At 40.1% G+C, this 13,324-nt stretch overlaps 1 protein-coding gene across 3 annotated transcripts in view; it reads left to right on the top strand.

The window, feature by feature from the left end:
• The window catches only part of CRYZ (crystallin zeta), a 64,541-nt gene that overhangs the window by 10,510 nt on the left and 40,707 nt on the right, over positions 1-13,324 (top strand). For all 3 annotated transcript variants that reach the window (XM_033915907.1, XM_033915906.1, XM_033915908.1), the window contains 4 exons: positions 1,414-1,528; positions 2,685-2,837; positions 6,370-6,533; positions 13,101-13,152. In XM_033915907.1, the coding sequence (XP_033771798.1) occupies positions 1,433-1,528; positions 2,685-2,837; positions 6,370-6,533; positions 13,101-13,152 (465 nt within the window). In that variant the 5' untranslated portion in view covers positions 1,414-1,432. The remainder of the gene's footprint in view (positions 1-1,413; positions 1,529-2,684; positions 2,838-6,369; positions 6,534-13,100; positions 13,153-13,324) is intronic.

The raw sequence follows: 13,324 nt of genomic DNA on the forward strand, positions 1-13,324 counted from the left end.
ATTCATCTACTACCCTTTCTGTAAAAAAAATATTTCCTTTGATTACTCCTGAGCCTATTACCTCTTAACTTCATCCTATGCCCTCTCATTCTGGAACTTCCTTTCAAATGAAAGAGACCACTCATGCGCATTTATGCCACATAGGTATTTAAGTAATCGGTGTATATTCGGTCCTTATGGATATAAACTTATATTCCTCGTCAAGATTTTCATGGACCTCAGTGGTACCTTCTGTATGTCTTAGACTTTATATCATATAGAGTCTTGGCACCCAAGTTCGTCATCGGTCCCAATATTATATTTTTTATATATATTATCTCTATTTTCAATATTCTTAATAAGATAAATACTCATCTCAGTCTATGCGAGTGGGGGCAGGCACTCCGACATAGAGCTATGTTTTGCCCATACAGGGCTTTATCAAGAAAAATCCCCCTTAAGCCAAACAACTCATGCTCCCCGTATTTAATTGTTTTTCAACACACTGAAATCATGATGACTGAAGCAGAAACTAGGAGAAGGGAAATTAGAACTGAACCCTCTAGTTGCTTTTTGGATTTAAAGGTATTACCTCCAGGGGGTGCTGTATACCCACATCTGGGTATCATGACTGGTCAGCTGCTGCAAATGATTACAAAATATTGCTGTGGTGTCACTGTCATGATCTTGAGCCTAACTGGCCAATCAGAGTTGGTAAAATTTTCATAAACAGATCTTAATGCCGGTGAGTGGACTGATTCAGATGGCTTTGGTGCAAGTTCATTATTTTCCCCAATGGTTTCAAATCCATCAGCTAAATAAGCTTGGTGAACAAATGCATTGATACGTAACTGTTCTTTAGTTGTGTATAGTCTGAATTAGGCTCCTTCCACCTCATCCCACCTCCAAATAATCCAGCTCTCCTTCCTTGTAAAAGTCATTGATAGAGTGCCGTTATTTGGTTATAGTGAAATTGCTGGCTCCTCTCTTAAAATATGCAGAAATCTCGAGAAAGAAGAGCAGAATTGTTTTCCCTTCACAAATTGGGAATCTGTCATCATGTCTGGGCTTTTGACATATGGTAATACTTCCAGCTTTTCTGACATGCAAAACAGTCCCAATAAGCAGAGACCCAGGTCTTCCATCCATATGTTTATATTTATTTCTGTCTGAGGTCTTCCGCTTGCCCCTTCCTTCCATGATCCTGTACCAGAGATGGTGCTGATTTTGCTCTGCAGGCACTGGCATGGCGTAATTTGAGAGACGACCCTGATGTGGCGGGCCAGGAGGTCAGTGCTTGGGTCCAGCTGGAAATGGCTGTCTGCAGGGTAAACCTGTCTGCATCTGTCCCTCTGGGGTGGGGGGAGGGGGGAAGGAAGATCAGTGTATTCACCATGGCCTTACAGTATGGTTTTCTTTTTCTCATCTACGCAGCCCCTTGGGAAGCGGAAGAATGTTGATGCGAGCGGTAAGGGTCCGGCAGTTTGGTGGGCCTGATGTACTCAAACTCTCCTCAGATGTTCCAGTGCCTAATCCAGAGGACAATCAGGTGGAAATGATTAGCATTTTCTGTAATTATCTTATTTCTATGTAATTTTTAATAGACAAATTGGTTCAGTGTCCAGAAGAAACCAACTGTCTCGGAGCCCTTCACTTGTCAGGATTCATTTTGTGCAGATTGAGTTAATATGGTCCGACGTAGCTGTGTCTCCTCGGTAAAAGAAAATAAAATGAAGGGTTAGACCTAGGAAAACATTCTCTGATAAAATAGTTGCACTGTTTTAATGAAATGCATCTGTAATACAAGTTTCAAGTTTATTTAGTTTTGATATACTGCTTTGGAATGCAATGCGGATTACAATTATAAAAATATTTTTTTAAAAAAGGTATTTAAAAAATATAAAATAGGAAAAACAAACTACATGAACATTACAGACAAAACATGCTACATAAGGGAAGTGGGTATGATGTATTGCATGAAACTAAAAAGAAAGGGTAATGGGAAAAAAGAAAGGGATAATGTGTGGCCAGTTGTCTGAGTCTCATGTGCAGTTAGTCTTAGGACTAGATCTCATAAGCATCTTTAACTCTTTCAGGACCAAGGGACATATTTGTCCCATAACTTTAAAATCCTATAAATTTTGATTGGGATAGTCTACAGTTCTAAATTTGATATGTACGGATTCCATATGATACTGCCTTTATGTAAACAAACTGGTTCCGACATTCATTCATTAGCGTCGTTGCCAGATTGACGAGAAGATTCACTTGCCACACTGTCCATAAGCCAGAAGTGTGATTTTTTAAATAAAAATAATGATATTTCACAAAAAAAATCAATTTTTTGGCATCTGCAAGCCCTTTTTACCATAAAAATGTCGTCAAAACCACAAAAATTGGCCTACGATCCTTATGGTCCTGAAAGGGTTAAAGAAAAGTTTTAAGACTGGATTTAAAGTTGTTGAGGTTAGTTTCCTGTCTCAGGGCCAAAGGTAGGGCGTTCCACAATGTGGGGGCAACTACTGTATTGAGAAGATAGTTTTGCGTGTTGTATCGTAAAACAACTTGCACTCTTCCATCTGAAAAAAGACATTTTGAACTCTGCAATATGCAGTGAAGGTTCTTAAAATATTCTGACCCTTTGATCAAATGCGTGCAACATAACCAAATCAGTGCACGTGGTAACCTCTTTTTTTAATGTTTAGGTTTTAATTAAAGTCCATGCTTGTGGCATAAACCCTGTGGAGACATATATTCGGTCTGGGACTTTTGCAAGAAAATCAGCTTTACCCTACACTCCTGGATCTGATGTGGCAGGAGTGATTGAACACACTGGAAAAGGAGTAGTTGAATTCAAGGTAATATGAAAGCCAATCACATTTCTGTGTTGCACATGACTATAGAAGTGCAGATAATGATAAATCTGAATTAAGACAGCGACACGAACAGATCCCCCAATTGCAAGACTGGATGAAGAAAACGTGCTATAAGCTCTCTCTGGCATAGGGACCTATCCGCTACATCTGAATTGGTCACGCTTCTTGAGCATGGGTTTGGAAAAGTGAGTAATTCGGTCCAAATCGGACATTTTCTGTGGTATTTGGAAAAAAAAAAAAGAAAATAGCTTCTAATTCTAACTGCCCTTTATGAAGCTGTGTTAGGTTTATTTATTGCCAGCCATGCAGGTATTAGCTCCATCCCTGCGGATAACTGCAGGAAACCATTCCCATGCCATTTATAAGCAGAGAAGGAAGAATCAGAGTATGAATAGGCACAACCACTGACCCTCAAGCCTTGCATTGAAGGATGCTGGTGTAGAAGGACTGAGGTTGAGATAGATACTAAAGAATGACAGTTTCTGGTATCCAGGGCAGATATTGTGATGTCATAATGCCTCATTTCACCAATGCCTAAGAGCCAGCCTCATCAGTGATATCACATTACATTACATTAGTGATTTCTATTCCGCTTGTGCCTTGCGGTTCTAAGCGGATTACAAGTTAGAAGACTGGACATTTCCAGTAGCATTGCAGTACATATAATCAAGAATGCGTTAAGTTACAATTGTTGTTCTGGACTTTTCCAGGATAAATTGGTAGTAGATAGTAGATAGTGATAGGTTGTTTAGGCGAATAGAGATAATATTGTCCGGATTCTGTTGTTTAGACGAGTAGAGATAATACTGTCCGGATTCGGGTGTTGCTGGTGGTGGTGTTTGGGTAGTCATGAGAGTATTTTCTAATACTTTTGTGAGGTTATGATGATGGGAAGTGTTTTTTGAAGAGATGAGTTTTGATTTCTTTTCGGAATGCTTTAATGTCTATTGATTTGGTCAGTAGATTGGTGATGGTAGTATCGATCTTTGCTGCCTGTGTCGCTAAAAGGCTGTCATATAGTTTCTTTCGTCGTGTTCCTTTGAGAGGGGGGTGAGTGAATAGGCTCTGGGTTCTCCTTAATCTGTGTGAGAGGTTACGGTGTAGTCTGTTGTTTAGGTAGCTGGGTGCTGTTCCATGTATTACTTTGTATAGTAGACAGTAGAATTTGAACTGGGATCTTGCTTTTATTGGTAGCCAGTGTGAGTCTAAGTATGCTTTGGTGATGTGGTCATATTTGCCTAGTGAGTAGATGATTCTGAGGGCTGTGTTCTGAACTGTCTGTAATTGTTTTATCATGTAATTTGGGCATGATAGGTATAGGCTGTTACAGTAATCTACAATACTCAGTACTAGGGATTGTACTAATATCTTGTATTGATCTTTGTTGAAGAATTTTCTTATTTTTCTTAGGTTACGTATTGTGAAGAATGCTCTTTGGATGATTTTGTGGATTTGAGACTGCATTGTGCAATTTCTGTCTAGTAGGATTCCCAGGATTTTGAGTGTGCTTTGCATTGGGTACTTGATTGTATTTACTTCTAGTTCTGTGAGAGATGGTTTTTTTTCCCTTTCCAGTAGTAGGAATTTAGTTTTTTCCGAGTTCAGTTTTAGTTTATGACTTGACATCCATTTTTCTACCGTTTCCATTATCATTTTCAGGTGGTTTGTGGATAAGGGGGTCTTGAATATTAAAGGGGAGGAGGATAGTTATATCATCTGCGTAGCTGAATGATACTGTGTTTAGGGCGTCTAGGGTTATGCCTAGGGATGCTATGAAGAGGTTAAATAATATGGGTGATAATGGTGATCCTTGTGGTACTCCACATGGGTTTGACCATGGGTCGGATATGTGCTCTTTTGATTTGACTTTGTATGTTCGTGTTTTGAGGAAGCTTTGGAACCATTTGTGAACATTACCTGAGATTCCTATTGCGTCTAATATCTGGAGTAGTGTGTGATGGTCAACTAGGTCGAATGCCGCAGAAAGATCGAGTTGAATGAGAAGCAGCTTGTTTCCTTTGCTGAGGTGTTGTCGGGCAATGTCTAATAGTGATACCAGTAGAGTTTCTGTGCTATGGTTGGATCTGAATCCAGATTGTGATGGATGTAGTATGTGATGGTCTTCAAGGTAGTTGGAGAGGTGTTGTGCGACAAGGCCTTCTGTTATTTTAATGTATAGAGGGATTGAAGCGATTGGTCTATCCTATACTTGGCTCACATAGGAATCAGACTATGAATAGGCTCAGCCACTGACCCTCAAGCCTTGCATTGAAGAATGGCACAGGATAGTTTTCCACGGTTATCCGCGGGGATGGGAATGGTGATAAATTTTGTCACCGTGTCATTCTCTAAGGCACTATGTGTGAATTTTATAAAGGGTGTGCACCCTTTATAGAATCACACTTAGGCCCTGATTCTCCAAAAGTGCGTCCCGAGTTTAGGCAGCTGTAGGCAGCTACAGCTGTCTAATCAGCCAATCGGGATGCACATTTTAAAAAAAATAATGCTCCCCAGGCAGGCCGCCTATATTGAAGGCGAGGCCTACAGCTGACTAAAATTGGAGAATCAGGGCCTTAGTGCTATTTTTTGTTCTATGCTGAATTTTGAATACCACTTACTGAATCCAACCCAATTATCTGCAGCAGGGCCCATAGGAATAAAATGGATCCTGTGACAGATAACGTGGGTTTCTTTTACTAAAGATTAGCATATTGCTCAGTAGGTTCTTATCAAATTGCTTGATTTTTTTAGACATGTTTACAAAGTGGGCATAGAGAAGTCGGCATCCATGAGGGTGGAGAATAAGCAGAGCGGGGCCAAGATTTGCACCTAGGCACATTGAGCCAGATTCTGTAAGTGGCGCCGTAATTGATGACCACCTAAAAAAAATGCTGCTGATTGCAATTCTGATAACGACGTTATGGCGTCGTTAGCAGAATTGTGGCTAATGCCAAAGGTAGATGCTGGAAACGTAAGCCATGCCTACATTTCTGGCACCTACCTTTGAGAAGAATCGGGTCTACAGAGATGCCTGATGGTGCATAAGGTCAACCTACTGTAACCTTATGCGCCGTTAGGTGTAGATGCGATTATAGCGTTCTTTTTTGCAGGCGCCTCTGGGCACCTACTTTTTTAAAAAAATCACTTTCTAATTGGTTTTAAACAATGCAGTTAATTACCACAATGATTAACACCAATTAAAACAATTAAGTTAGCCCTTTGTTGGTCACCTACCACCACCTAAAGTACAGCACATTATAGAGAATTCGGGCCATGTTTTATAAAATTTATGTGCCAATTCTTATTGGCACATATAATTTCTCCGGTCTTGGAACAGGCACGCTTGTGTTGCATCTACTTTCCCTGGGGTAATTTTATAAGGGCACTGTTAGAAAATAGTATAAGTCTTGACAGTCTAGGTCCCTGCTATAAAAATTAACTTCTTTAGGTCATGACACATTCCCATGAAAGTATTTAGAAGCTTTTAGCTGAAATTTGTATCTTCTTCCACCAGAAAGGTGACCGTGTCTTTACCACTGGTTCCATCACTGGGGGCTATGCAGAATATACAGTTGCCTCTGTCGACACAGTTTATCCCCTGCCGGATAAGCTGAGTTTCAAGCAAGGAGCAGCCGTTGGGATCCCCTATTTTACTGCGTACCGAGCGCTCGTCAACAAGTAAGCTGTTCTAACAACCTGCTGTTCTGTATATATTAGAAATCACCTTTCCTATTCCTAGTCCTTGGATAAGGGTCCTGGATGGCCCTGGATTGCTCTTTCACTGGACTGTGAACTTCTCAGCTGAAGACCGTCTCTAGATGATGGCTGGATTTGGGGGTGGATAGAGGAATGAGGTATCGCCTTGAATTGTGATGCAACTAAGGCGGTATATCAAGTTTAATAAATGATAAACAGTAATAGCAAATGATAAATGGGGACAAAATCCTAGTAGTTGTGAATGGAGTCTCATAAGAGATGATGCTATAAAGTGAGCGCCAAACATGCACATAAGTGACCAGAGTTCCAACATATATGCACATATTTTTGTACATATGCACTTAAATGCCAATACTCTCTCTACATGCTGTTCTATAGTTATATATGTATCTCCCGTAGCAGGTAGGCTGCAAGTGGATCTGCACGTTGGCAGAGTTTGGGCAAAGCATGGGTGGGGGCGCAGTCTCATATATGTTACTTATAGAATACTGTAAGTTATATGCATGCATCCCAAATCTAGATGCCAGCTCTGTGACTGACAAAAGTGCTCCTACCTAGTGTATATACCTGGTTTCATAGTGTCCTATAAAACAGGGGTCCTCAAATCCAGTTCTCGAGATCCACAATCTTGTCTGATTTTCAGGATTTCCACAATGAATATGTATGACATCAATTTGCATGTAGTGAAAGCAAATAGATTTTTCTTACATATTTATTGCAGAAATGCTGAAAACCAGGCTGAGTTGTAGACCCCATAAGGCTCAAAGCCCTGGATAGATTTTTTAAAAATTTTTTTTGGGGGGGAGCTCTGGAGTAGAAGTCCTTGAAATGACAAGAAGCTGCAATAGAAAAATGATACTTAAAATGTTTATCTTTTTAATGTGACATGGCTCCACTCCTGAGAGAATCACCTGCTGCCTCTCTTTCTCTCTGTAGTCATGTAACCGAGGGCTTGTCAACAGAAAACACTCCCAGAAGTGATAACTGGGTCAACAAAATAGGACTTCATCCAAATAATTACCAAGAATGGGAGAAATAAAGCTTTTGTTAAAGCTTGAGAGAAGAATGAGATCAAATTCTCACAAATCCAAATAGCCAGATTCAAGTAAAGTGCAAAGGAAGTTTATTGCACTCAAGTACTTAAAATCATTAAAAAATATAAATAGGGTTAAATCGTTAAAATATTTTCCAGAAATATTTTGTTTAAACAATTTTTTATTGATGACAAAACTACTTGCAGTACAATAAAACACCATGGTCAACAACAGTGAAAATTTACACAGAGAAAAGAAAATACCACAATCGAAGTCATCACATTTTCATGGAACAAATGAAGAAGAACCTCCCCTCCTCCCCCCCCCCCTCGGAACAACAATGCATAACATAGAGCATATGTAAAACTTTCTTGTATCTAAAGTTTAAAACCATCAATACATGGTTTCTACTGGCCAACATTATTACAGTCTAAAGTGCATAAAAAGAATGCTTTTTTATTTTCTCTTAACACCTTCAACTACAAATGTCAAGAATGTCTTTTAACAACAAACTCCCCCAACAATAACCAATAAAGCTTGGATTCAGGTTTTTAAAAATTTTTTTTGCAGATTTGTAAGTCTAGCAAGCCAACCTATCCAGGCAGACACCCCAAATTTGTGAGTGAATCTCTTTAGGAACCATCAGTCCCATAAATCTTGAATTCTGTGGTACTTACCCCAGTTTTACAAAAAAAACTATAGCGCAGTTTTTAGCATGGCCACAGCAGTAACAGCTCGGATGCTTATAGAACTCACGGCAGCCATTTTGATGACGGCTATGCACAGGGCAGGAGCGTAGGACGATCAATCCTGCCCTGCGTCGCCTCTAGACTACCAGGTAAGTTCCGGGATGCAGCGTTTCTAAAAAAAAAAAATAAATAAAAATCGCGAATAACTGAATCTGCGGGTACTGAAACCGTGGATTCGGAGGGGGTACTGTACAGAGAATTGAAGTTCATTTGTGTTGCCAGCTTTTGCTGCTCTGAAATTCACACAGCTGCCGTCACTTCTAAGAAGTAGAAAGCCCTTTATTTCTTTTCTCTTTAAAAATAAAAAAAGGCGACAGGGCAGCACTACTACCTTTGAGTTCCTGAACGAATTTTTTTTACTCCCCCTTTTCCTGTAATGTGGCTTTAAGACAAATTTTCTCCACAAACAGTTTTTAAAACAAACTGAGGTTATACAGTTATTCGGTTTAAAATTTTAATCTTATGGCTTAAACCTCAAAGAGTAAGATAGAGTTGCAGTAGCAATTTCTCTATCCTTACTCCCTCCTTTAATGTGGGGGAAAAAACCCCCAATAAACTGAAACCCTCTAGCAACTATTCCTATGAATTTCCCTAGTTCTCAGTTACTTTTTTTATTATTATTATTGTAAAGAAATCCTACTCTTGAGAACATCACAGCCCTATCTTCAGTCCTCCTACCTGCAGTAAAATTAGAAAATTCATTTTCAAACTTTTTTCCTCTCAAGATAGAGCTTACAACTAGATTCAAACACCTGGAGATTCCAGTCTCTATTTTTAATTAAAAAGTACATTCAAAACCTTCGTTTTTGGCTTAAAATACATCAATTCAGGTCTCTAACTTGTGCTAATCTAAATTCAGCTGAAAATCCAACATTTAAGGACACTCAAATTCCAAAATGGGAACCTTTTAAACTTCAGGGTCTTTGCATAAAATTGGAACCAACTGAATACCACGGCCCACTCATACAACCTCTCAGGACCTCAAAACAACTTTCTCCAGATTTTTAGACCTAATAGGGACAATTTTATTAATAAATATACATAACAGGTGTCAATTCAGGTCTCCGCAAACTGCACTGCTCATGCGCAAAAATTTGTGCCATTTTAGGCCACCTTTGGCCTTCCCAGCACCTTTAATGGAAATATGTGCAAATATGCTCGTCATGCCACTACTGCGGGCCCACAAAAATCCAGCTCTCCTGAGCTCCCTAGCCATGGTAACCACTTTTAAAATATATTAAATTTAAATTTTATTTAAATTTTAGAACTCCCAGTGCCCAAACTCTCTTTCTCTGACTTTCTCCCACATCCAGCCCCAGTCTGGGCCTCTGTGCATGCGTGCGATGACATCATGTGCATGCGTGGACATCGGCCAAACAGTGGCCTGTGCTCAGGCAGAGTTGAAACTTGCTCCAGCAAAAATGAGCCCTCTATGGCTTGCGATGAAGACTGGCTCCTCCTTTTGCTCTGCCTGGCCAGATCTGGCATTGAACCCACAAATGGGTCCAGGATAGCTCTGGGGTCCAAAGCAGAGCCTGAGCCCCCCTCCCCCCCCGAGGTAAAATTTATATATATTTTTTACACTTTGGTTACATTAATTTGACCGTTTCCTAACAGAACAGAATATACTTTATATTGTAGAGATTATGACATAAACTTTACTTATTCCCATGATTGTGTTTGAGTAGCAGTGGCTTAGGTGAGTGAAACAGTTAGCCTAAGTAATTAGATTTATTTTGTAAACATTTTTCAAAATACAATCCAAGTGTCAACTTGAACAGAAAACTATTGTTAAGCCAATTGCAATCTAACAAATAAATCACAATAATTTATATAATTCACAATGAGATATGAGAGAGAAAGAGAGAGAGAGAGAGAGCAAAGATGTATATTGACCCCAAAAGAAGACGTCTTTATATCTGAAATATGATCTCAAGACCCAATTATGATCAGGCTGTAGGGCAAACACTGATATCAATATTGCTTGGGAATGAAATTAGTCAGCTCAAAACTGTCAGTGGATACTTCCAAAAGTTGATTTCTTGCTCTTTATATAAAATGTTTTTGTTATTGGGGGCATAGTCTCTTGAGAAATTTGTAATATTTCTCTTAGATATTTCTTAAGCACATCCATAGATGATATCACAGGGAATTTGGGAAACCCCACAAATCTTAAGTTCAAATGTCTCAATTGGTTTGCCATAGCTTCCAATTTATAGTGGATCAAACATTTATCCTTCACTAACGTTTTTGAACTGTCTAAAGCTCACAAATCTTCTTATCCAAATTTCCCCGAGTTGTAACAACAGTACTTAATTCCTCTTTGGACTCAATCACTTGAGACTGTAAAGAATTGATCTTTTCAGTAACACAATTTAAATGCCATGAGAGAGACTTCTCCATTTTGCTTATGGCTAAAAGTACCTCTTTCCATCCTGATTGTGGTACACTGAATGCCTTGTTCTCAAAAGGCTGTGCTTCACCCAACAAGGCCAGCCTTCCACTCACCGGGGAAACCTCCACACTGGGAGCACTCACACTCCACTGCTGTGGTTCTCAGGAACCAGCTCCACACCAGAGGTTGCCCTGCTAAGTTGTTCTGGAGTAAAAGCAAAAACTCCACCAGCTGCAACCTTAGCATTGGACCCATGTCCAAGTATTGGTGGTGTGCTACAAACTTCGAGAGTAATCCCCTCCTTCAGTTAGCACAAGCTCCCCACTGCAGCGTACCTTCTCTGAAGATGCCACCAACATGGGAACCACAAAGCGATTGAGTGTTTGCTGTCCAGAGAAGGCACTGAGCCCCTCCTTAACGGGAAAGGTATGGGTCTTGCCTTTTTTTTCTCCATTGGGTCCAGAATCTCAAACAGCTCACTCAGCTCTCGGGACGTTCGCAAGTCCATGACCTCTCCTGACGCCATCTTAACTCCTCTCCCTGGCCTAAGTAATTTTAAAATTAATCTAAAAGTACTGTGCTTTCTTCCTTCTGAAACCAGTTTGTTTACTGGGTGTCATTTTTTGTAACATATTTAGAAATTCAAGCAATCACTAGCTCCTCACACATTCGGGCTCCTGAGGTCAATCTGTCTGCATGTGGAGGCTTTTTGAGTCCTCACTCACCCAGAGCAGCCTATATAATATTAAGGTCAGGCTTCTGCCTACAGAAATACAAGCCAAGGATGGGTTGAAATGAGTGGCATATGGACCTTGTAACATGCACCTAGGACTATAGTTTTAGCTAAGGAAATAAGTTTTCCCTTTGGTTTAAACTTCAAGTTAGTCAGTATCTTTGGGAACATTACAAGAGATTGATGAGATGTAAACACATGACTAACCCCCTGTTTTACTAAAGTGTGCTAAGCATTTCCAGCACGCGTTTAGCGTGTGGTTAGCTCGTGCTAATATTTAGCGCGCGCTAAAAAGCATAGCGCACCTTAGTAAAAAGAGCCCTAAGAGTTATGTATTGTGATGTTCGGGTTGCATATAGGAGCTGGCAATGTGATGTCAGGTTTTTGGCACCATTGCTAAGTTCCTGAAAGAAAACCCAAGACTAGGAAAAGCCCATGACAAATTCCACTATAGTATAAAGGCTGATTCTGTTGACGGTGGTATTTTCTTTTTTTAAATGTCACTGCAGCTTTAGCTTGTTGCATGCTATTTTATGTACTGATTTTAATAGCTCTTCTATTGTAAAACGCCAGGACGCCTGTGGTGAGAAGCGGTCTATGAATGAAATAAAATGCAATCAAATCTTAGTACCCAAAAGAGCAATGATAGCAGCCCACAGCTATATGAAGCCAGTGTTTGAAACTTAGAGATTAAAAACAATAAAAAAAAAAGAAGGCAAAACCTGAAAAATAGCCTAGGAAGTTAAGAATATTTTTTTCTCCTTCCAGATGGTTGTCAGCATGCATCTTTTTTAGCCATGATCCCTAATGGTAGAGACATGTTCATATTTATCCTCTTTTTCTCATGTGTACTGAACTCTTTACCCCCCCCCATGCATGTTTACATACAGGGCAGAATTAAACCATGCATGTGCCCAGGGCCTAAATGTTTAGGCGAGGTCTTCTTAGATGTGCTAATTCAATGGCACCCAAGGTAATTTTTTGGCTTGGTATAAGTCAGCTGCTGGCAGAAAGGAAAGGTGGGCGGTGGGAATGGGGAGAGACAATCTACCAGTGCCGTTGGAGGTTTGTGTGCATTATCCTTTAGTTGGCAAGAGGAGTCAATGAGCAGCACGTCTTACCTGCTGCTTGCTCTATAGTCGGGAGGGGGGGCATTATGTAAGTTAAAACAGTGGTTCCCAACCCTGTCCTGGAGCACCACTAGCCAGTCAGGTTTTCAGTAAAGCCCTAATGAATATGCATGGAACAGATTTGCATGCATGCCACCTCCATGATATGCAAATCTCTCATGCATATTCATTAGGGATATCCTGAAAATCTGACTGGCTGGTGGTCCTCCAGGACAGAGTTGGGAACCACTGAGTTAAAATTTATGTATATTTCAAATGGGGGGGGGGGGGAAGGAGACAGATGCCTTCCTTGCCTAGAGCTCTCCATATTGCCCTGTTTCCATATTCCTAGTGTGTCCTTGTTTCAGTGCTCTGTAATGTGGTATCATGCTGTGCAAAAAGTAATCCTACCTGAAATGTGTCTTTGCGCTGTTTTGAGTCATCATGTAGAGATGGTATGTGGGACAGCAGATGGATCATTTCTGGGTGCTTTCTCCTTGTGTTCTAGAGCTCGTACAAAACCAGGGGAATGTGTGCTGGTGCATGGGGCAAGTGGAGGTGTAAGTATTGTGAAAATGACTAAGAGTAATGTGGTCACGCTTCCCAAGTAGATCTAATGTACAAAACTCAACCCACATTTAATCCTTTGGTTTTATTCTTCCATATGTATGTGAATCACTGTATTCCAGTCTAGACGTTGCAGTACATTCACTAGTAATACATGATCTGGTT

The sequence above is a fragment of the Geotrypetes seraphini genome, chromosome 12 (assembly GCF_902459505.1).
Source record: "Geotrypetes seraphini chromosome 12, aGeoSer1.1, whole genome shotgun sequence".
In the NCBI taxonomy this organism is placed as follows: Eukaryota; Metazoa; Chordata; class Amphibia; order Gymnophiona; family Dermophiidae; genus Geotrypetes; species Geotrypetes seraphini.